Here is a 25,864-nt window from a genome sequence, read left to right as displayed (position 1 = left end):
TTAGTTTAGTCTTGGCTTGGGCAAGACGTTTTACATTTTATTGAGAGTCGTACAAAAGCAATAACACAATCCCACAATAAATGAAGGACCAAAAGGGAGCAATTTTTTTCAGGCTGTTTTTTTGTATGGAAAATACGTGTCAGTTCTGGATCAAAATGATTTCTCTGAAATACAAAACGTGACGGGGAATTACAGGGGTTGCAGCGGCTGGGCTGATTCCAGTTGTTCACTACAACAAATCACCAGCCTGTTTTCTTGGTTGAAGGTGGTTTTTAATTTGCACATAAACAATGTCTTCAGTAATTTAAAAAAATATAAACTCTACAAAAGCTCCTGGATCATATACAAAAAGCAGCTGCTTCAGACCAATGTTGAAAACCAGAAATTGTGTTTTAGCACCACCAGCCAAGTGAGTACGAGGACCTCTGCATGACTTCTGCCTTCCTGGCCTCTGGTTGATTTCAGGCTTAAAATATTGTACATATCATTTACAGTTTACAGAAATCAGCCTTGAGTGCAGGGTTCTTGAAGGGTAAAGTCTCAAGCCCCAAGAGGCACCAAGAGGTTGCAAAGGTTAGAATGTCCATAATACTAGTGTCGGCGATACAACAAATCCCGTGTTGCCAGATCAACTTTTTCCTGGTAGTCATTCAGTTTGTCAAGTATTTTCTGGTGTAGCTGCAAGGGGGAAAAAAAAAATCAAATACTCATGAGGCAGTGCAAAAGTCTTAGAAAAAAATCCAGCTCATTGCTGGCACTGGTTAGAACCCAGATCGCTAATGAAGCTGCCAGCACCTTCCTTTCTTTTTTACTTTCAATTTTAAGCCCCAGGAAGTGAAGGGCACCCCCCCCCAAACCCAAAACAAAAAAGGACCAACAAAGTAACATGCTAGTTGGCTCCCAATGAAGAATGTGACTTACAGCGAGGTTGTGTGTGTTGGCACTGTTTTCTCCCAGTGACTGAAGAAGCTGGTCGATGGCAGAGTATGGAAGCCACACCATTGGTGAGGTTGCAGACAGTGGAAACTAAAAGGAAATCAAAACTTTTATGAAATGAACTAAATCACTTGAACAATTCTGAGAGTTTTACCTCCCTAGTCTAAACCTTTAACAGAGCATATACTTTAATTTTTTCCTTCAAAGCCTTTTTTTTCTTCAACAACAAAAAGAATGTAAATGCTACACATATAGACCTCAGGAGTATTTTTTTAAATTACATTTTCTTAAGGGGCAGCTAGGTGGCACAGTGGATAAAGCACCGGCCCTGGATTCAGGAGGATCTGAGTTCAAATCTAGCCCCAGACACTTGACACTTAGTAGCCGTGTGACCCTGGGCAAGTCACTTAACCTTCATTGTGCCCCCCCAGAAAAGATAAATCACATTTTCTTCCTCCATTCAACAGCTTTTAGGCACACCCGTTTTTTACTTGATTTAAAGAATAAATTCTGGTTTCATTTAGTATTAACCTTTCTTTGGGAAGTCCGGTCTCCTCCGAGTGACTCATATAGCAACCATTTCTACAACCAAAACACCACCAGAAATTGTGATTTAAATTAATAGAAAAAAACCCAACAGTCCTATGTGGACTTTCTTTGTATTTTGCTGCTTCAAAGAGAAAAATAAATCTATACAGCATCTCTTTTTTATGGAGGCAAACTCTGATCAGAACCCCTTAAGGTAGGAAAATGAGATATTATTTATTATTCTCATTTCACAAATGGAAAAAGAGAGGTACCAAACACTTACATTTTAGGGGAAAAAAATCAGTGATGTAATTAATTAGAAAATGAATGGTATTAACACCCAAAAAGAAGGTTGGTTATAGAACCTGGCCTAACAACAACGACAACAAAAGCCAATCTTTGCCCACCTCAATTCCAAAGTATTGATGTCCTTTCCCCAGTACAGCATCCACATACTCTGAAACCAAATCCACAGCTTCTTCAAGGAGGTCATAGTTTAAGTACAGACGGAGTAGTTCAGCAGCATCAACCTTCTACAAAAGAGAGAGATGGCAAAGCTCAGGATTTTACTGACCCCATCTTACAGAGATACTACACTTAATAGACGGACAATTTCAGTGAGTTAAGGTATAAGCACTGTCTAAGGTCTTGGAGCCCTAATGCTTCACTCATTCAGCAGAAACTTTGATTTTTTTGGGGGGGAATTTCTTAGGAATGGTCTCATCTAAAGACTGGTTATTCTTGGAAAATCTGAAATAGGCCATTTTCCAAAAGAGAACAGATCTTTATAATGACTGTATTGCTACTGAGTTTGATAAATAAAGAAGGGCATCTGCAGATCGACTGAGGAAAAGTGGTACAGTTTTTCTGGATCTTTCTGTTGTTGTTGTTGTTGTTGAGGCAACTGGGGTTAAGTGACTTGCCCAGGGTCCCACAGCTAGTAAGTGTCAAGTGTCTGAGGTCAGATTTGAACTCAGGTCCTCCTGAATCCAGGGCCAACGCTTTATCTACTGCGCCACCTAGCTGCTCCTACAGTTTTTCTAAAACACACTGTTTATTATATTTTCATGGCAATTTAGCACACATATCCATAAGAGCCTTTTTTTATTAGCTCTCTCTAGCTTGCATGAAGAAGTACTTAAGTGACTGTAAATGCTTTTAAATGAGTCAGTCAATAAGCATTTATCAAGTACTTACAAAGAAAGGCTAAAATGTCCTCCAGTCCTCAAAGACCTAAGATACCAATTTGTTGGGGGGGGGGGGGGGAAGCCCAGAGAGTGAAGAGGCGCAACACACACTTTAGTTGCAAACGAGATAAATATAGAGTAGATGGAAGAGAATTTGAGAAGGAAAGACATTAGCAACTGAGAGGATGGGAAAAAGTCTCCCAAAGGTGGAGGAATTTAAGCTGAGTCTCAAAGAAAGCCAGGGAAAAACTAAGGTAAGGAGAGAGTACCAGGCTGTGAGGCAGATGAGGTACTGGAAATGACAAGGAAGCCACTGTCACTGGGTCAGAGAGTGCTATAAATGTAGGAAGGGCCAGGTTATGAAAAGCTTCAAAAAACAAACAGGATTTTGAATTTCATCCTGGAGGCAATAAGCAAGCACCGAACCTCCCTGAAGAGGGAGGTAACATAGTGAGTCAGCTAATCTCGAATGCCTTAAAAAAAAATGTAGCTTGGCAGCTGATTGGAGGATGGATTGAAATGAGGAAAGACTTGGGGCAACTAGGTGGCACAGTGGATAAAGCACCAGACCTGGATTCTGGAAGACCTGAGTTCAAATCCAGCCTCAAACACTTGACACTTACTAGCTGTGTGACCCTGGGCAAGTCACTTAACCCTCATTGCCCTGCCCCCCCCCTCCCCAAAAAAAAGAAAAAGAAAAAAGAAATGAGGAGACTTGAGGCAGAGAGACTAATTAGAAAGCTGTATTCATAGTCTAGGGAAAAGGTGATGAGTATCTAAATGAGGGTTGTGGCTGTGTGACTGGAAATAAGGGAAAGCCAGCACCACAGCCCCTATCTCCCAGCACAAGAAGCTTGAAACAGTGACCCTGGTGTCCAAGGAGTGGACCTCAACTTTAAAAATAAAAAATAATAAGAAGCTGAAATACGAGCAAGAAACAAAAAAGAGCTCTCACCTTTGAGAGCTTCTGTGTCGACAGGGAAGAGCCAAATACAAACTCAGATGAGGACAACACTCTCACATTGCCTACATGTGAAGCCTCAAGCGGGAAGATGAATTGGTCTCAAGACCAAAAAAAGCCTTCTTGGAAAAGCTCAAAAAGGATTTTAAAAATCAACTGAAGTGGGGCAGCTAGGTGGCGTAGGGGATAGAGCACTGGCCCTGGATTCAGGAGGACCTGAGTTCAAATCCGGCCTCAGACACTTGACACTTACTAGCTGTGTGACCCTGGGCAAGTCACCTGACCCCAATTGCCCTGCCCCCCCCCCCCCCAAATAAACTCAGAGAGGTAGAAGAAACAATGGGGAGAGAAATGAAAGCAACACAAGAAAACAGCAAAGCCCAGAAGAGGCTGTTGGCTTTGTTTTGGAGGGGGTGGAGGAGGCAGGGAAGATAATGATTCCTGCTTTAGAAAAGTTGAATTCAAAACACCAGCAGGACGACCAATTCAAAATGTCCAAAAGGCAGTTGGTGACGTGGGCTGGAGCCCAGGAAAGAGACCAGGGCTGCACATACGATCTGGAGATTATGTGCAGAGAGCTTGCTGACCCCATGAACGTGTGTGTGGGGGGGCAAATGATATGGCAGAGAGTGAAGAGACCCCGAAAGAACTTTGGAGGACACCCGTGATGAGCGGGTGTGGCTCAGATAAAGTAGCAGTGACTCAATGATCGGTCAGAGACAAAGGGCAAGAACAGGAGAGAGCAGTGTTACAGAGTATCCAGGAGAAGATAATCCAAAGCATTAAAATGCTGCAAAGGTCAAGGACTGCCACTGAGAAAAGGTCACTGCATCTGGCAATTCAGAAACCACATTTAACTTTGGAGAGGGCAGATTCACCTAAATGATCGGACTGGAAGTCAGAGTGTAGAGGGTTGAGATGAGAGGAGAGGAGAAGGAAAATTCTGGTCTGCCTGATGCTGTTTACCTATCAGAAAGCTAGTTGGGAATGGTGGAGAGGCAGCCAGCCAGTACTGCCCAGAATGGTAGGCAAATCGCAGCAGTATTTATAGGTAAATAGCCCAAGGAACAGAATGAAAGCTCCAAGTCATCAAGGTAAAGGGCAAGAAATTTAGAGGTGGATGATCTGAGTTTGAATCCTGACTCTGCTACTTATTGGCTTAGGTGATTTGGGGCAAATCACTTTCCCTCCCTGGGTCTATTCCCTTCTCTGTAAGCAAAAGGGGTTGAATTAGCAGATCTCCAAGGTCCCTTAGCTTAAAAGGCCCGAGCAGATTTGTATTCAAGTCTCTGCTGAGAACCTTTCCCAATTAATCAGGTAGATCTAGAAGTGGAAGGGATCTCTGACATCACCTAGGCCAACTCTTTTATTTTACAGAGGAGGAAACTGAGGCCCAAGAAGCTTCCAGGGCTTGTCCTAGGCCCCAGAGGTAATGAGCAGCAGAGTCAGGATTCAAACCTAAGTCCTGACTCCAAAGTCAGCCTTCCCTCGACTATGTTTGCTGAATTATGATACTATTTTAGCCCAATTTATTTGTTCTCTACATTTTTCATAAATCACTTTTTTCTGTTTTAAGCTCTGAATTTTATCCTTTCTCTCAACAATCAAGCTTCCTTTCTGACATAACCAGAAAATGCCAGATTTTCAGAAGTTTTCTCCTTCCCTGCCTAATATAATCCCCTTTTCTATGAATTTCTTCTGCAGTGAAGGCTGTCCCAGGTCCTCTCTGATATTCCATTGTGTAGGACAGAATAGAACTTTAACAATAGGAGAGACTTGGGTTCACACCTCAGCTTTACCACCTGTTAGCTGTGTGACTCTGGACATGTCACTTCCCCACTTCCCCCCAATTTTTCTATCTCTGCAATGGGGATACTACCGTATTACCTACCTCTTAAGGCAGCTGTGGGAAAAATGCTTGGCAAACCTCAGGGCTATGGAAATGAGTTATTATTTGGGAGCCAATGAGACCCTGATTAGAGTATATCACTGGATGCTTTTGGGGGGGAGGACAGAGGGGAGTTTACCTTATGTCCATATACATAGAAAGGGAAGTTATCAAAAGTGTGCTGGCAGGAGGCATTCAACAGAAACGTTTGCTCAATAATCAATCAGGTGCTGCTTCCATTGATGTAAACAAAGGAGCCCTGGTGCGAGGAACTGAAGCCCCGCCCCACAGCTGCTGGGCCGATGTCTTGGGCCGTGCTCTCCCTCTGCAGGCACTAGCTAGAGTGTCAGCGCCATGTTCTGGCAAGGCCAAGGAGCAGCTAATCTGCAGAACAACTGGAGAAAGGCAGCCATGATAGTGAAGAAGGTGTCCAACATCCTGCACCATGAGGATGGCAGGTGGAACAGGCATGTTGAGGGGCAAGATAAGACTCTGGAAGCCCTGAGAGGCAGATCTAAAGGGCTGTCATGTGGAAGAGGGTTCAATCTGCTTGGCTGCCCTCAAGATGCGGTTAAGTTTAATCAAAGGGCAAAATCTGGCTTTATGTCACTGAGGACTCACTAACAATCAGAGCTGGTGCAATGCAGACTGGGCAGGAGACTCCTCATGGAGGGAATTCTGGTGAGGGTATGGGTTGGATCCCTTCCAACTCTAGGATAAGAACACTTCCACTGCCTAGCTCAGAAGGCTGTCCAATACATGAAGCCGCTATAGAAACTGTATGATGTATGATGGATTTTTACCCAGCAAACACTTTACCCAAAGGCAACAGTTAGACCGATATTTTCTTATGAGTCTCTGTTCTATCACTTTGCCACTACTAATCCGGCTATGGAGAACTTTGATGAAAACAAAGGCACTACTCACCTTATAGCTATTTATAAGCCAATTGGGCAGAGGCACCCCGTGGGACAACAGCTTATTGATTACACAGTGGTGATACAAGTTATTTTGGCATTTGTATTTTTCTAGGTAAGATGACAACAACCGCCAAGCTTCATCAGTAGCACTGGAAAAAATGATTAATTTTCAGATTCTTTAATAGGCTATTCTAGTAGTTTAAAATATGTATTTAGGAGGAAAATCCATTTTAAAACCTGCCCCCCCCCGAAATGTGTCAATAAAACCGATGTGCTTTGTTCAAACAAAAAGCTAATATAATACAGAGTTGTATTCAGATATTCCCATTTATGTTATTTCTGGGCTCTGGTCAACCAGAGAAGAAAAGCTGAGCCGAATGGTTTTCACACACCTGCCCAGAGTTAAAAATCTATGAGACAAGGGGCAGCTAGATGGTGCAGTGGATAGAGTACCGGCCCTGGAGTCAGGAGTACCTGAGTTCAAATCCAGCCTCAGACACTTAACACTTACTAGCTGTGTGACCCTGGGCAAGTCACTTAACCCCAATTGCCTCACTAAAAAAACAAAAAAAACAAAACAAAACTATGAGACAGTAACAAAAACTAATTTAAATTTTAAAATGAAGGATGAATGCCAACAACCAAAACCTAAACAATTTTACTAAACTGAATTGATTTCTAAGAAAATATCTGCAATAAAAAATTCTGAAACATCTGTACATTAAACTCCAACAAGCCATAATTATAATTTTGCTAGCTTCCATGGGGGCATATGGAAGATGACTTTAGTTATCATCCCAGTCCCATACTCCCTGCTTCCCCCCTACCCCACCCCCAACCTGTCTTAGATGACATTATGGTTATTAAAGATAAAAAAACCAGGAGAACCACAGAGGCAGCGGTGTAGGGTAGAAAGCAGCGGACTGGAAGTCCAGAGATCTGGACTCCGGAACTGATCTTGGTCCTGATCAGGTGCACAATCACAAGGCCACTTCATTTTTCTGGGCCTTATCTGTGAAATGAGGTGGTTGGATCAAATAACCTCTAAATCCTCCAGCTCACTCTCAAATAACTCTAACTCTACTATGTGCTAGGCTGAAGTGTCAGCAAAACCACAAGTGAAAGGTCACTGTGGGCTAGGTTAGGAAGGGCAGAACCTGATGTGGGGCTCAGAAATACTTGACTTTATTATTGCCGAAGGGAAATGTTTAAGGGGAGAAACCAGAGTCTTAAACAGCTGCTCTGGGGGTTACGCCCAGGAGGAAGGGGATCAAGTCAAATAGAAGGGCAGCCAAACAGCAACCAGAAATAAACGGCAGACGGACAGTATGAGGCCTTATGGGATCTTTAGGTGGAAGGCCTTGTTTTTTGGGCCTAGGATTTCATATTGGAAATAAATACAGACTTCTGACTAATTGCAACTCATATTTGACAGTACTTTGGGGATTATAAAACATTTTGCTTACATTCAGCTCTCTGGCTGAATGATTTAAGAATATTTTAAAGGGGTTGGGGAAGGGGAATGACACTGTATATATGCTGTTAGATATTTCAGTTTCATGGAACATCTAACCCCAAATAAGCAAGGTGGCTCCCGATTTATAAGCAATTTATACAATTCAGTCACTGAAATAAGCTACGGTGCTGAGACACAAATCCCAAGCACATGCCAGAATTAATGCTAGTAAGGTACCTGGACTCCTTGGTGGTGATGACAGATGAAAGCTGATTGGCTGCTAACCAAGCCCATGCTTCTGCCTGTGCGGCTTCACCACCAAATTGCAATTTGATGCACCTGTAAAGCAAAGTAAGCATTTAAGTCCTTAACTGTACTTTCCCACTCAATTTCCAATAAAAAGTCAGAAATATTTTCAAACTGAGACATTCAATTAGTCAATCGATAAAGATAGAAATTTCATTATAACCAAGAAGTATCAGCCATCACCTATGAATTTAAGTTTTTTTTTAAGTCAACACACAAATACATTTTATATGGGGTTAAAAAGAATCTCCATTATAAATGTGGTTTTTCAGAAAGCAATGAACTTGTGCTTAAATAATGTACACTAATCTACTGTAAGATGAACTTGTAATTCAGACATGTCTTGTAATAAAAAGCAGGCTTGCTTTTGCTTTTAATGTTTGATAACAAGATAATTTGATACATACTTGAAAGCGAGTCCCTCAAAGACTGGTGTTAGGGAGAGTTTAAAAGTCTGACAGAGTGAGATGGCTGTGTCAAAAAGGCCAGCCTGCACCAAGAGAGTGACCATTTCCTCTGCTGATGAGTTTCCTGTATAAATGAGAAATATATTTAGTTCTACTCCTGCTTGTAAAGAAATCAGTCATACTTAGGAGCTTCACAGAGAAAGGAATTTCATGGCCTCTAGCTTGTTGTGTACATGGTCCTAGAAAATGCACAGATAGATGGGCACTTAAAAGAGCTTCTGATGGTACCTGAGAGGAAATATGTATTGGTGAATTCCTACCTGCAATGGCAACTGCTGTTGGGTCATGCTGAGCCAGAGTCAGGCGAATTCGGGCTAAGGAACACTCCCTCTCCAGGTCTTCTAGTTCCAAGATCTCAACTTGTCGACTTGCTATAAAACCATAAAGAGATACCCCTAAATAAATCAGAGAGCTCTAGACATCACCAGGCAAACTAACAGAACCTGTCAATCCTCTGCCAGCCATGAAATCAAACCTTCCAGTTTCTAAAGGCATGAAGAAGGTGGAAACTGCTGGTTTTCCAAGAGCCCAAATGTTTGACCTTAAAAATAATCCAAGTAACATTACTATTTCAATTGGTTCTCAGACTACGTAGATCTGAGTCAAAAACCAGATTGTGAAATAAAAATTTAGGAGCTAATAAAGCTAAGATTTAAACACTTAGTTGAAAATTGTCACTTACTTGGGACAGCTGTGCACTCTCCATCATGATTCCTTTTTGGGGAGGCTCCAGGGCGTTCATACTGGTAGACAAAACAGTGATTAGCTGGGTGATGGCAATTTTAATTGGAAATAATCAACTCAATTATAGCATTATGGCAAAAACATTAACAATTTAAATTTACATATTTAATGCTACATCATACCATCAAAGAGTTAAAAAATAAATAACATAATGTTTATGTGTTTGGTCATTTTTCAGTCAGGTCTAACTCTCTGGGACCCATTTTGGGTTTTTCTTGGCATAGATAATAGAATGATTTGCCATTTCCTTCTTCAGTCCATTTACAGATAAGGAAGCTGAGGCAAAAAGGATGTTTGAGGCAATTGGGGTTAAGTGACTTGCCCAGGGTCACACAGCTATTAAGTGTTTGAGGCTAGATTTGAACTCAGGTCTTCCTGACTCTAGATCCATCACTCTATCTACTGTGCCACCCAGCTGCTCTAGCTGCCCATTAGATAACATAATAGCAAAGTTCATTTGGAGGAAAAAAAGACTCTAGACTATTGAGAAATAATAAAAAGTGATAGAGGGGGCAAGGTGGTGCAGTGGATAGAGCACTGGCCCTGGATTCAGGGAGACCTGAGTTCAAATCTGACCTCAGACACTTGACACTTAGTAGCTGTGTGACCCTGGGCAAGTCACCTAACCCTCACTGCCCTGCAAAAAAAAAAAGAAGGGGGCAGCTAGGTGGTACAGTGGATAAAGCACCGGCCCTGGATTCAGGAGTTCCTGAGTTCAAATCCGGCCTCAGACACTTGCTAGCTGTGTGACCTTGGACAAGTCACTTAACCCCCATTGCCCCGCCCCCCACCAAAGAAATAGGAATATTGACTGAAACCTCAATATAAAACAGAAACCACTGATGCCATTTGGTATTGGTTAAATAAAAAAGAAACAAGACCAATGGAACTGATAGCATAAGGAAAAATGAGAAATAATGGAGTTCCGTGTTTGATAAATCCAGAAACGTAAGAACTTGAGAAAAAACTTCCTATTAGATAAAAATGGCTAGAAAAGCTGGAAAGCAATCCAGCAGAAATTAGGCTTCCATCACTATCTTAGACAGTATTCTTTTTTTTTTTTTTTTGGTGAGGCAATTGGGGTTAAATAACTTGCCCAGGGTCACACAGCTAGTAAGTGTTAAGTGTCTCAGGCTGGATTTGAACTCAGGTCCTCTTGACTCCAGGGCCGGTGCTCTATCCACTGTGCCACCTAGCTGCCCCGACAGTATTCTAATAATAAGTCAAAATGGAAGCATGCTCTGAGTGTGAGGGATTACAGCATAAAAAAGTTAGGAGCAGATCATGTACCTTTCACAACAAGGAATAGGAGTAAGTTTTTAACCAAACTTGATAGACAATTATGATAGATAAAATCGATAATGTTGATTACATGAAGTTGAAAAGTTTTTACACAAGCAAAATGAACACATCTAGAATAAGAAGAGGAGCAGTCTACTGGGGAAAAAACCAAATCTATCAAATATCTCTAATAATAATTTGGAATCTAAGACATAGAAGCAACTACCAGATATTTGGGAACAAAAGCTATTCCCAACAGATAAGTGGTCAAAGGATATGAATAAATAGTCTCTAAAGAAAAAAAGCAAACTATCAACAATCATATAAAAGAAAGCTCTGTCACTAAAAATAAGGGAGATGCAAATCAAAATGCACATGCCAATGAGGTGTGGGGAGAGGGTGCTAGTAGGGCACTGGTGCTGGCAGGGTTAGGAATGGGGGCAGCCATTCTGGAAAGCAATATGGGACTGTTTGACTTGATGGCTAGGTGCATGTACCAAGGGGTAAGTCACAAAGGCATCACACACACCAACATGTTCACAGCAGCACCTTTTGTGATTGTAAGGAACTGGAAACTGTCCATCAAACAAGCAATGCCCATCGACTAGGGAACAGGGCCAAACTGTGGCACCTGAAGGCAATGGAAAACAACAGAGCTGAAAGAAATGACGTGAGTGATGATGACAGAGAAGCAGGGAAGGAGCTCTGTGACTAGACACAGAGGGAAGCTGGCAGAGCCAAAGGCAATACAGACAATAACAACAATGATGTCATACGGTGATGTAAGTGGAAAGAACAGCCATCATCAAACAATCAAATGTGAAGGCTGAAAAATTACAAAAAACAAGCACAAATTGGCTAATATGACAAAAAAGGAAAATAATAAATGTTGGAGAAGCTGTGGAAAAATTGGAACACTAATGCATTATTGGTGGAGCTGTGAACTGATCCAACCATTTTGGGGAGCAATTTGGAATTATGTCCAAAGGGCTATAAAACTGTGCATACCCTTTGACCCAGCAATACCACTTTTGGGTCTTTTCCCCAAAGAGATCATAAAAAAGGGAAAAAGACCCACATGTACAAAAATATTTATAGTTGCTCTTTTTGTGGTGGCAAGGAATTGGAAACTGAGGGGATGTCCATCAATTGGGGAATTGGCTGAACAAGTTGTGGTATATGAATATAATGGAATACTATTGTGCTGTAAGAAACGATGAGCAGGAGGAGTTCAGAGAAACCTGGAAGGACTTGCATGAACTGATGATGAGTGAGATGAGCAGAACCAGGAGAACATTGTACACAGTATCATCAACATTATGTGTTGATCAACTGTGATAGACTAGATTCTTCTCAGCAATACAACAGTACAAGAAAGTTCCAAAGGACTCATGATGGAAAAGGCTCTCCAAATCCAGAAAAAAAAAAAAAAAGAACTGTGGAATATGGATGCTGATTGAACCATACTATTTCTTTTGGTTTTGGTGCTGTTGTTTTTCCTTTTTTGAGGTTTTTCCTTTTTGCTCTGATTCTTCTCTTAAAACATGACTAATGCAGAAATATGTTTAATGTTATTGTACATATATAACCTCTATCAGATTACCTGCTGTCTTGGGGAGGGGAGGAAGGTGGGGAGGGAGGGAGAAAAATTTGAAACTAGAAGTCTTATAAAAACAAATGTTGAAAACCATCCCTACCCGTAACTGGAAAATAATAAAATAATTTTATTTAAAAAAAAAAACAAGCACAAAGAAGGGACATGAGAAGATACCACCTCCCATGCATTTTCTTTTCTTTCTTTTTTTTTTTGTGAGGCAATGAGGGTTAAGTGACCTGCCCAGGGTCACACAGCTAGGTCATGTCAAGTGTCTGAGGCCAGATTTGAACTCAGGTCCTCCTGAATACAGGGCCGGTGCTCTATCCACTGCACTACCTAGCTGCCCCATCCCATTCATTTTCAGAGGTGGTGGCGGTGGTGGTGACATGGGTATGGAAGATTGCATATATTTTAAGATTTTTTTCCCCATGTTTTGATTAATTTTGCTGACTCTTTTTTCTCTTCTACAGCTTTTTCCTTAAAAAAAAAAAAAAGCTGTGTTTTATGAAATGGATGTTTGGAAAGGGGGAAATGGGAGGATATGGGAGATTTAGTCCATGTGAAAACAAAAGATAGTAATAAAAAAAGAAAGAAAACGAATGCTGTGAAATCAGAAGGAATAAGCCTGGCCCCAAAGAAGAGACAGAAGACAACCCTGCCCCCACCTCTCCCACCCCATTCTTGCAGAGGTGAGAGGACACACATGGACATTAAATCAGCCATGTCTGTTGATATCTTTTATGGAATTATTTTCTCTTCTTCCTTTTAAAAATTATTTGTTATAAGGGATGGCTAGGGGTGGAACAGTGAAATCTAGGCAATGTTAGAACAAAAAATAACAAAAATCTATTTCTGAAAAGAAAAAAATCACTTTCCCCCTGCTGCTTCATGCATTAGAGCTCCGTCAGCATATACTCTCCAGTACATTGATTGGGCACCATTTGCCGGCACGGGCTCTCTAATGATGAAGGCCAAATAAAGATGGGTTTGGTTCCCTTGAGTGGGTGGTTAGAACATGGTGTTTAGGTGTCCTGGCCTTGGGTCTGATCCCCACAGAGTACAGTTAGCTTTGTTTGGTTCCAAGGCCATGTACTCCACTGCATTTGCAAGGCAGCTGGCAAGGACGAGTGGGGTATCCATGTCTTTGGCCACAGTAGGAACTGGGCAAAGAATGAGAATGGATCTAAGCAAATTCATCATCATTAAAGGAAAATTTTACAGGCAGGTGCTAACATTAACTTCATGAACATATATGTAATCGGGGCAGAACAGATAGATAATCAATAAACATTTTTCACCTTCTTGCTAACGTGGTATTAGGAAAAGTGACTGCTGGTTGACAGTTTGGATGGTTAAAATCATCATGAGAAGGAGAATTAAATGGACAAAAACATGTATAACTACTGTAATGCCATTAAATAAGAAAAAGCCCAAAGAGAGAAACTTTAAATTAGAAAAAATAAAATGAAATAATAGATGTGGCTGTGTTACACATGAAAGAACATTACTGTTCTTGTTGTTAGTAAAAACAACAGAAAATTTGAAAGAGAACATTTCTGTACCACTGCCCCAGGTGCTGGCTGCACAATCCATGCATATTCTGGACGGATTAGCCGTAGGCAGTTGATGGCAGCCAGGTAACAGTTGCCTTGTTTCTCCAGTCCCCGGAGAGTGCGGACTTCTCTGCCAAGACGCATGCCATACTCAAACATCACCGTGCCAGCTGTGGGACAAGGACAGATGAGACTTCAGAATGACAGCCAGTGCTTTCCTCCTGTGCTGCAGTGCTACCTTCCACAAGCACACAATGAAGTCTATGTTTTCTGATTTTTCAGGTGCCAGAGTGGTACCAAGCTAGTTCCCCCTCCTTAGAGAGAGCCTTGAAACCCAGTATGGAAAAGTGTGGCCTGGGGAAGAAATGTTTGAACTGAAAGGACTCCATCTTATTATAGAGATTTTGGTTAGAGTGGTTGAAAGAGACAACTGAAAATGTCTTGTTAAAAACATCATTTGAGTCCAACAGATTCCAGAGAAGGACCATTCCCAGACTGACAATATGGAATTTTTAAAATTAAAAAGCATTTTATAATTATTTAATTTCAATCCTTCATGAAAACTTTGATTTTCAATCAAGAACAACAATTCATTTTTTCAAGAGGACATTAAAGGCAGCACGGCCTAGTAGAAAGAGCACCGAATTTGGAGTCAGGAGACAGCAAGATTTGGATCCCACTTCTAACACTTACTAGGTATATGATTATGAGTAAATCATTGGACCTCACTGAGCCTCTATTTCCTCACCTGTAAAATGGAATGATTATACATACATACATGCACACACATGTATGTAGATACATGTAATAGTCACCTTACAGAGTTGTGAGAGGAAATAGGACATTTGGGGAGGACATGGTGAGGAGAAGGTCCTGGGGAATCCATACCAGTTACATCACCAGATATGGGAACCTCCTGGTGAGAAAACTCTACCAATACAGGGTGGCACGTTCTCTGAATGTCACAATCTTAGAGAACTGCCTGAGGTACTAAGTTACATGTCACGTCCAAAGCATCAGCTCATTTTCGTCAGAAGTCGATGTGAACCCAGATCATCCTGGCTCCAAGGTCCGGCTGCCTATCTACTCAAGGGGGAAAATGTTCCATCATTTCAGGACCATAAAGAGGTTTCTCTAACTGAATTGTTCAGAATGCTCTTTATGAAGGCATTTTGGTGTTATTTGGTAAGTATCTTTTGCATCAAAATAAATCTACTGGAATTAAAAAAAATATATATATATATAGCTAGCCTTTTTCCCCTATAAAACTGAAGACTAATCCAAAGATGTTTTTGTTTCTTCCCAGACAGCAAGAATTTTTCAAGTAGACGTAGAATAAAATCACTCCCAAGGAAGAAGCATAACTGTAGTTTGTCAAAAATTATCTAAAAATAGAGGCAGTCACTTCTCTTTTCCTTGGAATGACTTTGAAATTTGAAAGAACTCAGTAAGCCACAAGGGTCTTTTCTGGGCAAGTACTAAACCTGAAACTGATTTCATATTAAGAATTTTGCAGGGCCAGCTAGGTGGTACAGTAGATAGAGCACCAGCCCTGGATTCAGGAGGACTTGAGTTCAAATCTGGCCTCAGACACTTAACACTTACTTAGCTGTGTGACCCTGGGCAAGTCACTTAACCCCAATTGCCCCGCAAAAAACAAAAAAAAGAATTTTGCATGTAACTAAGGGAAGCTGAAGAGTAAATCATGTCTTTCGAACTGGAAAGTATTCCTTGTAGGAATTTAAAAAGCCTTGGATGACTCCACATTTGGTGAGACTGGGAAGCACACTATTGCTCAGAATAAGAAACACTAGAAGGGTACGGGCATTCACAAGCCACCCAAAATAATCTGAATCTTCACATATTCTGAATAATTCTGGCCTGAGTAAATGGCTGAACACAGCACACACATCAGAAACCAAGGTCAGTCCTCAGGAGTGTGTTCTAAGTGGGTCACACCATCTACTCAGCACAAGGGAAAGGCGTGGTGGAAAGTGGTCCAGACTCTCAGCTCCAAGACTTACTACGTAGGGGACTTCAGGGAACTTTTAACATCTCAGGGTCCTAATTTACAGCTCTGTAGAATGAGGCGTCTGGAATGATCTTCCAGCTCTATGCCCTCATCCTATAGCATATTCCAGGTCAAGAGATAAAGGATGTAAAGGGATAATTTTTACCCATAATTAGCTACAATTTTCCCATGTAAAATGCCAATATTCCTAGTGGTAAAATAAGAGCAAAAGACAAGGGGTATGCTGTACAACACTTTTGTAACTGCAGTCATGGAGCTGCCCAAGCTCTGCCCATTAGGTGCCTTGATCAAGTTATTAAGCTGTTACCATTTCCTCAGCTACAAAATGGAAGGGGTACTGCACTAGATGACCTCTGGGGTCCCGCCTCACTCTGTGACCCTCTATCTCTTTTTTGTTGTTGTTGGTTTTTTTCAGGGCAATGAGGGTTCAGTGACTTGCCCAGGGTCACATAACTAGGAAGTGTCAAGTGTCTGAGGCTGGATTTGAATTCAGGTCCTCCTGAATGGAGGGCTGGTGCTTTATGGTGCTTTTATCTACTGCACCGCCTAGCTGCCCTGACCCCCTATCTCTTGAACTGATCTCTTCTATCCAAAGCCTAATCCTTGTATTCGCCCTCCCCAGCGGCATGACCTCAGGTGAGTCTACTTCTGTTCTCTAAATCAAAATAAGGTCGACTCATGGCTTCTGCCAAGTCTGACACCCCATGAAAATGAGTTTGCGCTAAGGCCTCACCCTTTCGGTAGTTGTGCCGATAGACGTGGAAGGCATAAAGGAGCTCATAGTAATTGTGAGTCATCAGATCTACTGCTCGGGCACGTGACTCAATTATCCCCACAACCTGAGAGACAGACAAAAAGCCAGGTGAGTGAGTTTGCAGTAGCTGGCAAAGCCACCCAGTTCTTCCCAATGTGCTCTCAGGCAGGCTAAATTACCTCATTATGCAGGTTCACATACGGAAACTCAACTAGATCCTGGAGCTGGGACCGTTCACAGAGAACTACCACCAACTGTCGCAAGCAATCCAGCTGCCTAGAACAAAAAGGCAGATATCAGGCAAGCTTCCTTTTGTGGGCCAAGAGGCAATGGTGAATAACTCACTATTTACCTGCTGGGGTCTGGATTCTGAGTTAAGGCCTCATATGCTTGGTTATTGTGTCCTAAATCCAGATGATGTTTGAAAATGCATGTCCTCAGAGTAGCCTAGAAATGAAATAAAGAAAAAGGAGAGAGGTATAAAACCCTCAATTATGGTACAAAGTTTTAGGTTAAAAATAAAATTCTCAGCAAACCGTGGTGATATAAAAAAAAAAGCAATATAAGTTATTAAGAAAAACCGAAATTTACTCTTCTTACCTGGCTTTTCCAGTCATCACCTGCTTCAGTTATTGCTAATGTGGCCAACTGAATCACTAGTTCAGGCAAACCAACCACATCCAATAACCGCAAAACCTAAGGAAAGAGGAGAAATTTTTGTCATCACAAATGTGATTTTAAGCAGTGAATGATAAAACTGAAATAGAATTAGGCACTTGGTTGTAAAACCAATTAGAAAAACGAAGGAGACATAAGAAAAGTTTAAGCTGACAAGGCATACCACCAGACACTTGCATTTTCCTTACTTTCTACAGTTATCACATAATGTCGAGTTTTAAACTCCTTCCACTTCCATTCTCACACATTATAAAAGTGATGTCATCTGCATGCTGCTAAACCCTGATTATTTGTGACAGGTATAATGTTGGTTTAAAAAAAATCTAAAGAATCAATTAATTTTGAGCTCAATCTTGTTCACTCCTTTGATGGATGTATTATATAACAATAAAACAGCCAAAGGGTGGAGAAGCAAATGGAGATTGGAGAAGCTGGGGGCCTGGACAGAAATACTGCCTGCTATTTGAAGTATCTGTAACTGCAAAGTCCTCTCAGAAGAACAGAGGATTAGATCCTCCTTTCATTTTTACTGGTATTTCAGTCAGTATTTTTGCAGTAATACTCATTAGAGTTGGCCCAGTTTTCTCTCTGCGCAATTTAAGGATTAATATCATATGTGCCTTGTGGAAGGTGGAATTGGGTAACCTTTTTTTCCTGCTTTCTGTTTTGAAGGAGTTACTATAGTATGATGCTTTGTAGAGGTTTGGTAAATAGCCTGTGAAAGTTCACAATTTTGTTGTCTTCAAAAAAAAGTCAACATTTCAGTTATCTTATTTTCATTTTTATTTTTTTCTGCTTGCCCAGGGTCACATAGCTAGTGAGTATCAAGTGTCTAAGTTCAGATTTGAACTCGGCTCCTTCTGAATCCAGGGCTGGTGCTTTATCTACCTTGCCACCTAGCTGCCCCTTTCCTGTGTTTTTTAAAGCTACTAGTTCAATGAACTTTTTTTAGGCATCCAACATTACAAATGTGCCTCTGGCTACACCCTATAGATTTTATTATGCAATAATGTTATATATCTTTGATGTAATTGCCCTATTACCCCATCATTATTAAGTCATTTTTTAGCTTCCTGAAGAGTCCTTTCAGCTCTTGGAGGAGGAGAGGTAGCAGAAGCAGTAAGAATACTGTGACTTGGTTATGGTTTGTTTAGAAGAGCCGTCAGGGTAAGGCATCTTCTCTCTGTATTTGCTTCTGTGGGCCAGCACATGTCAACTTTTATCTAAGTCCTGTGACCTCTGGGAATTAGAAGAATTTTTCCTTTTTCTCACCAAATTACCTCCTTACAGTGATTACATTTAATACTCTGGTTAGTGGTGTAATTGCTCTTACCTATTTTTTGGCTGGATTTATCATATACTGACTGATATTGATGGGTTTAAAACTTCAATAATGACTGAAATAAAAGCTATTTCTTTCTTTTTTTTTGTGGGACAATGAGGGTTAAGTGACATGTCCAGGGTCACACAGCTAGTAAGTATGAGGCTAGATTTGAACTCAGGTCCTCCTGAATCAAGGGCCTGTGTTTTATCCACTGCACCACCTAGCTGCCCCCAATCTATTTCTTTTTGCAAGACTAAGTTCTTCATAACATCTGCCACAGATTAGGTTTTAAAAAAAAAAAAAATATATATATATATATATATATATATATATATATGACTGGTACATTCATTTTGAAAAAAACCTTTTAGCATCGCATTATCTTTTTCTATCTCTTTTAATAGACTTTCTGGTGCAAATTCAATTTTGCACCACATCATTAATTCCTTTTAAGCTCTTTTGTGTCTTGACAGTGGCATGATAAATGTCAGACCACCCTTTCATTCTGAATCTATTATTTCTTTGCTAAAAGTACTTTCTTTAAGTATCATATTATAACTGGCTGCCTTTTCATTTTATGAAAGTGCTCTCCTCTGGCTCTTTTCATTTTATGAAGCAGCTCAGTCCATTTGTACTTAGGGTTATAATTGTAGCACTTGTCTTTTTAGTCATTTTGACACAGCTTCTCTTATTAGTCAAATTGAAGAGAAGCACACTGAGCACAAGGCCCTTCAGCTTGTGTTCTAGCTCACTTTAACTTAGACTCGCTTTTCTCGAAGAGACAGGTTTCACTTTGGGATCACTCTCCAAATTGCTTTTTACCCTCTTAAATATTCTTCTTCCCCTTCCCTATTACTCCAAGCAACGTTTTTTGAAAACTTTAGAGATTTAGTCAATAATGAAACACTTTTGTTAGCAGCTAGTTTAGATGAATTTAAACACTTACCTTATTGGCCACGAGCCTCATCCAAGGTTGTCTGAAGATTTAAGAGGATAGGCCTCTAGGTTCGTTTCCTTCTCAAACACCAGTCTCCATCCATCCCAGCTTTCCTATAACACGCTGAGTTTTGCAGGCTGGTTCACACTTCATGACTCTGAACACACTGCATTTCGATTTCTGTGATCCCCCTGGGACCTCCTTGAACATTCCACTAGGATCCAAGCTATCTTTTCTTACTAAGTTATTTAGGCACTTTTGGTTATATTTTTTTCCTTATTCTTGTAATATAATTTAATTATGATATTGCCCATGCACATTGACACTTGAGTTTTTTCTTGTGTTTTGCTGGTTCTTTTTGCCAATTCTGAGCAATCTGCTTTGATGGTTTACTCGTATTTAGTTTCTAGATTTTTTTGTTTGTCTAAGTTTTCTGGGAGGTCAGTGATTGCTGGACTGGGTCTGTGTATTTTCCAACAGACTGGACAATCTATTCCACTCATATCCAGCTTAGAAATAAATGTAGTACAAATATATAAGGAACTGATGCAAATTTATAAAAATAAAAGCCATTCCCCAGTTAATAAATGGTCAAAGGATAGGAACAGGCAGTTTTTAGAAGAAGAAATCAAAGCTATCAATAGTCACATGAAAACATGCCTAAATCACTACTGATCAGAAAAATGCAAATGAAAACAACTCTAAGGTACCACACCTCACACCTATCAGATTAGCTGACATGACAGAAAAGAAAAATGACAAATGCTAGAGGGGATGTGGGAAAATTGGGACACTAATACACTGTTGATGGAGTTGTGAACTGTTCCAACCTTTCTGGAAAGCAATTTGGAACTATAGCCAAAAATGCTATCATACTGTGCATACCCTTTGACCCAGCAGTACCACTACTGTATCCCAAAGAGATCAAAGAAAAGGGAAAAGGACCTATGTGTACAAAAATATTTATAACAGCTTTTTGTGGTGGCAAAGAATTTGAAACTAAGGGGATGTCCATCACTTGGGAAATGAATCGACAAGCTGTGGTATGTGATTGTGAGGAAGTACTATTGTGCTACAGGAAATGATGAGCAGGATGGTTTTGGAGAAATCTGGAAGACTTATATGAACTCATGCAAAATGAAGTGAGCAGAACCAGAAGAAAGTTGCATACAGTAACAGCAATATTTTAACAATGGTCTACTGTAAAAGGTTTAGCTGTTCTGATCAAGACGATTCAAGACAATTCCAAAGGACCCTGGATGAAAAATGCTATCCACCTCCAGAGAGCAAACTGATGAACTGAGTACAGATTGAAGCATACTTTTTTTCTCCTTTTTTTTCTTTTTGGTCTGTGGGTTATTTTTTGATATATTTTTTTTCTTTTCTTTTCTTTTGCGACATGGCTAATATGGAAATATGTTTTGTAGGGCTTCACATGTATATGTGATATCATCTAGTTTGCCCTCTCAATGGATAAGGGAGGTGCGGAAAGGAGGAAGAGAATGTGGAACTCAACATTTTTAAAAAATGTAAGTTAAAATTTTTTTTACATGTAATTGGGAAATACTGAACAAAAGAAATATATAAGAAAAAAATAAATGTAGCATCCACTTTAAAAAAACTTTAACGGTGAGGCAAAAAACTATGAATTTGGTGGCTGTGTTTTGTTTTGTTTTGTTGAGATTGTGTCATTTTGGCTTTCTTCAAGTTCTCTTGCTTGATATTTTGATCTTTTTGGAATTCCAAGTTTTTGCTTCACTTCTTGGCCGTGCCACCTGGCTGAGGGCACCTCTCAGATCTTCTACTGCTGCCTTTCTCTTGCTTTCTGGTACCTTTTCATTTGGTTGGCCTCTTTGGCTTGGTTGTGGTTGCTACTTTTTTGTTTCTTTTTCTTGGCGGGGGCATTTCTCTTTGTTCTTGTTCGGTTTTTGGCAGGGTTTGGTCTGTGAGGAGGCAGGCGGGCATTTTTAGTGCCTCTTATTGTAATACCTTAGCTTAGTCTCTCCGTTCTCATCTAAGTTCACAAAAACAATTCTACGGATGGCTACGGGTGCACAGATGAAGGTGACAGATGATTTATGCTGGATACTAACATGTTTTATCAACTCAGAAGTCGTAAGCTCTTTGAATTTATTAGCAGCTGAATAATTTTGCACTGAATTTCAATTTATGGAGAAATAGTAAATTTGGTTTCATTTTGTTGCTACTCATCTTTACCAATGACGAAACAAATTGAAAACTTTGGAGCTTGTTAAGATATGCCTGGGATGGAGCACTGAGTGGTGTCAGCTCTCTCTCTCTACTGGGAAACAGCAATTGCTTTGGGAATGTCACTGAGCCTGTAACAACTCAGTAACTAACATTCTAACACTTGCATTTTCCCTTGGCAATTCATTCTTTTCACTTGGAGGTCTAGTGACTAACAACATAACAATATTTACATTTACACAGAACTCTCCCTACTTTCCCAAGACACAGCAATATAACTATACATGTGCCAGGAAATCAGAAAGGATGACATTTTATAAGATTTAATACCTTATCATAATACTGTAGTCGGGGAGTAGAAGCCACCTCCCCATCCTCTGTGCGGATCAATCGATCTAAGAATTCTTCTCTGCCCACTTCAGATGCAGCTTGGCAAAAACATTCCAGAGCCTAAGGAAACAAAGGAAAGTTAAGTGCATTACAAGGCGGGGAAGAGGAAGGGAACTAGCTTTACTGAGTATCTGTGTGACAATTAGAAATATGGGGGGCAGCTAGGTGGTGCAGTGGATAAAGCACCAGCCCTGATTCAGGAGGACCTGAGTTCAAATCCAGCCTTAGACACTTGACACTAGCTGTGTGACCCTGGGCAAGTGACTTAATCCTCATTGCCCAGCAAAAAAAAAAAAAATTAGTTACAAAAACCATTTCTCCCAATTGCTATGTGCCAGGCACCATGCTCATTCCACCCTCACTACAACACTCCTAAGCACAACATGAGACTGCAGCAAATGAAAGCAGGCGCTTTAGTGACTGGGACCAGAAAGAAGTCTTTGAGATCTGTCAAACAAGACAATCCAGTGACTCTTCACAGCAAACAACAAAGTTTCTTACTGCGACCAGATCCTCCCCGCAATTAACCAAGCAGAAAGAATAGACTGAATTTACCTTATGTCCTTCTCCCATAACCAGGTAGCACCGTCCCATCATAAAGCGACAGGAACCAACACTCACTTGACACCAAGGCTGTAGCAGGCGAATGTATTCCTTAAAGTAAAAAAAGAATTCTCTTATTAGAAAAGGAAAAAAGTAAAGCAAGAATCGAGTGAGCCAGGTATAAAGAAAACTGAATTAAAAGCCAGGAGACTAGAGTGCCTCTGTCTCAGGAAACTGTTCTGCAAAGAAGGCTGATATTTGCACTCTCTACCTGTTGGGGCCTTGAGAGAAGCACACTGTCAACTTTGAAGCATGACATGAGTGTGATTACTGTGAGAAATAACACAAAGGTTAGTATCAAAAATCCTAAGTTTGAGTCCTGCTCCCACCAATGCTTACAAGGTATCTAGTTGTGGATAAGTCATAACAGTTCAATTTTTACTTATTTATAACATCCATTTTCTTTTCTTTTTTTAGTTTTTAGTGAGGCAATTGGGGTTAAGTGACTTGCCCAGGGTCACACAGCTATTAAGTGTCAAGTGTCTGAGGCGGATTTGAACTCAGGTCCTCCTGAATCCAGGGCCGGTGCTTTATCCACTGTACCACCTAGCTGTCCCTAAAATATACCCTTAAAAAATTTTGTGTTTTAAATTCTCTCCCTTCTTCCTATTCCTCAACCATCCATTGAGAAGACAAGCTATATGATATTAATGATGCATGTGAAACATTTCCATATTAGGCATATCGAAAAAAACCTCAAAAAAGCAAAAAAAAAAAAAAGGCAAGAAGAATGAAAAAAGTATGCTTTAATCTACACTGAGAATTTATCAGTTTTCTCTCTGTAGGTAGATATCATTTTTCATTCTGGGTCCTTTGAAATCATCTTGGATCATTGTTTTGATCAGAACAGCTAAAACTTTAACAGTAGATTTTTGTTATAATGTTGCTGTTACTGTGTACAACTTTCTCCTGGTTTTGCTCACTTCATTTTGCCTGAGTTCATAAGTCTTCTCCAGTTTTTCTGAAACCATCCTGTTCATTGTTTCCTATAGCACAATAGTATTCTATCAGAATCATATACAATTTGTTCATCCATTCCCCCAATTGATGGGCTTCCCTTTAGTTTCAAATTCTTTGAAGAAAGAGCTGTTATATTTTGTACACATAGGTCCTTTTCCCTTTTCTTTGATCTCTTTGGGATACAGACCTGGTACTGTTATTGTTGGGTCAAAGGGCATACACAGTGTGAAAGCATTTTTGATTGTAGTTCCAAATTGTTCTCCAGAAAAGTTAGAACAGTTCACAACTCCATCAACAGTGTATTAGTGTCCCAATTTTCTCACATCCCCTCCAGCAATTGTCATTTTTCTTTTCTGTCATGTCAGCCAATCTGATAGGTGTGAGGTGGTATCTTGGAGTTGTTTTCATTTGCATTTTTCTGATCAGTAGTGATTTAGGCATGTTTTCATGTGACTATTGTTAGCTTTGATTTTTTTCTTCTGAAAACTGCCTATTCTTATCCTTTGGCCATTTATTAACTGGGGAATGGCTTTTATTTTTATAAATGTCTCAGTTCTCTATATATTTGAGAAACAAGGCCTTTATCTGAGAAACTTGCTATAATCCTGTCCCCCAATTTTGGCTGCATTGATTTTGTGAAGTGACAACTTTTGTTGTTGTTGTTTTGTTTGTTTTTGCAGGGCAATGAGGGTTAAGTGACTTGCTCAGGGTCACACAGCTATTAAGTGTCAAGTGTCTGAGGCCAGATTTGAACTCAGGTCCTCCTGAATCCAGGGCTGGTACTTTATCCACTGTACCACCTAGCTGCCTGTGACAACCTTTGAGAAAGTGTTTCTCATCTAGGCATTTGGTGGTGAAGTGGATAGAAGGCTGGGCCTAGAGTTAGGAAGACCCGAGTTCAAAGCCTCTCATACATTACCAACTGTGTGACCCTGGGCAATCAACCTATATTCCTTGGTTTCCTCAGCTATAAAAGGGGATAATGACAGCACCTACCAGAGTTACTGAGAAAATAACATGAGGTCAAATTTGTGAAGCACTCTGCACAGCGCCTGGAACATGGTGCTTAATGAATGCGTGTCACCTTCACTGCTCTCCATAAAATGGGGATGATGACTATTTCATAAAGCTGTAGGGAAGAATGTGCTTTGGAAACTGTCAGGCACCATTTAAGTGTGTGTGAGTCTAATCACTGCCTTGGAGCCAGGGATGAAAAACATACTGAACTTCATGAACCAAGCACCAGTTTTGATTTCTTCCCATCACTGGTATATGTTGGTAGATCAATGGGTGACTAAGTTTTGATCCTGTTATTTGGATTTCCCAGTTGCTTCAAAAAAGCTTGTCAAAATACACAAAAAAAAGGAAATTAATTTATGAAAAAAACGTTCCTGATTCTATATAAGGGGAATAAAATTAAAACACCTCTGAGGTTCTACCTCAGTCCCATCACATTAGCGACAATAAGAGCAATAAACTGCCCAACCTGGAGGAGCTATGGGGAGACAGGAACATGAATGTGCTTCTGCTAGAGCTGAGAATAGGCCTCATCATTGAGAAACCAATTCAAAATCACGCAAGGAAAATCACTAAACCCTTCATCTATTTTGACCCAGCATTCCCACGACTAGACATATGTTGTAGTTTGTCCTGCATTCTCCAAGAGGACTGTGACATCAGGGGGATGTTATGACTTGCACTGAATTGGAATGAAGTGAGGCAGGGCTGTGCAAAGTCACCAACCTCATTCTCCTCCAGAGCCATCTGGGTTCAGTGGCAAAATATAGATTAGGACTATAGGAGATGACCCCAGATGTTTAAGGCAATTGGGGTTGTGACTTGCCTAGGGTCACACAGCTAATAAGTGTTTGAGATGAGATTTGAACTCAGGTCCTCCCAACTTCAGGGCCAGAGCTCTATCCACTGTGCCACCAGGCATATAACCTAAGGTTGCAGACAGAAAATAAGATTCTGTATACACTCTCCTGTAGCAATGAATTGGACCAAAAATAGAAAATTCCTATCAACTGGGGAATGGCTGAACAAATTTAGTACACAGACGTAATGGAATATTATTGCACAGTAAGTCATGACAAAAATGAGGAAGTCAGAGAAGCATAGGACAAAGTATATTGAGATAAAGAATGAAGAAAG

General features: G+C 40.4%; 1 protein-coding gene across 2 annotated transcripts in view; it reads right to left on the bottom strand.

Moving 5' to 3' along the window:
• The window catches only part of NUP160 (nucleoporin 160), a 48,322-nt gene continuing 22,458 nt past the window's right edge, over positions 1–25,864 (bottom strand). Inside the window, exons 22-36 of one of the 2 annotated variants that reach the window (XM_043973289.1) lie at positions 22,703–22,801; positions 22,088–22,207; positions 17,211–17,306; positions 16,963–17,057; positions 16,790–16,886; positions 16,590–16,695; positions 13,834–13,994; positions 9,332–9,392; positions 8,910–9,020; positions 8,590–8,713; positions 8,114–8,215; positions 6,428–6,569; positions 1,872–1,997; positions 922–1,026; positions 1–678 (exon numbers count right to left, since the gene is read on the bottom strand). In XM_043973289.1, coding sequence (XP_043829224.1) covers positions 592–678; positions 922–1,026; positions 1,872–1,997; positions 6,428–6,569; positions 8,114–8,215; positions 8,590–8,713; positions 8,910–9,020; positions 9,332–9,392; positions 13,834–13,994; positions 16,590–16,695; positions 16,790–16,886; positions 16,963–17,057; positions 17,211–17,306; positions 22,088–22,207; positions 22,703–22,801 — 1,632 coding nt within the window. In that variant the 3' untranslated portion in view covers positions 1–591. Of the gene's footprint in view, positions 679–921; positions 1,027–1,871; positions 1,998–6,427; positions 6,570–7,012; positions 7,433–8,113; positions 8,216–8,589; positions 8,714–8,909; positions 9,021–9,331; positions 9,393–13,833; positions 13,995–16,589; positions 16,696–16,789; positions 16,887–16,962; positions 17,058–17,210; positions 17,307–22,087; positions 22,208–22,702; positions 22,802–25,864 lie in introns of those variants that run through there. The other variant, XM_043973290.1, reaches the window with a different exon arrangement.

Source organism: Dromiciops gliroides, chromosome 6 (genome assembly GCF_019393635.1).
Source record: "Dromiciops gliroides isolate mDroGli1 chromosome 6, mDroGli1.pri, whole genome shotgun sequence".
Taxonomy (NCBI): Eukaryota; Metazoa; Chordata; class Mammalia; order Microbiotheria; family Microbiotheriidae; genus Dromiciops; species Dromiciops gliroides.
Note: the sequence above shows the minus strand (reverse complement) of the source record. Positions and strands in the feature narration are given on the sequence as shown.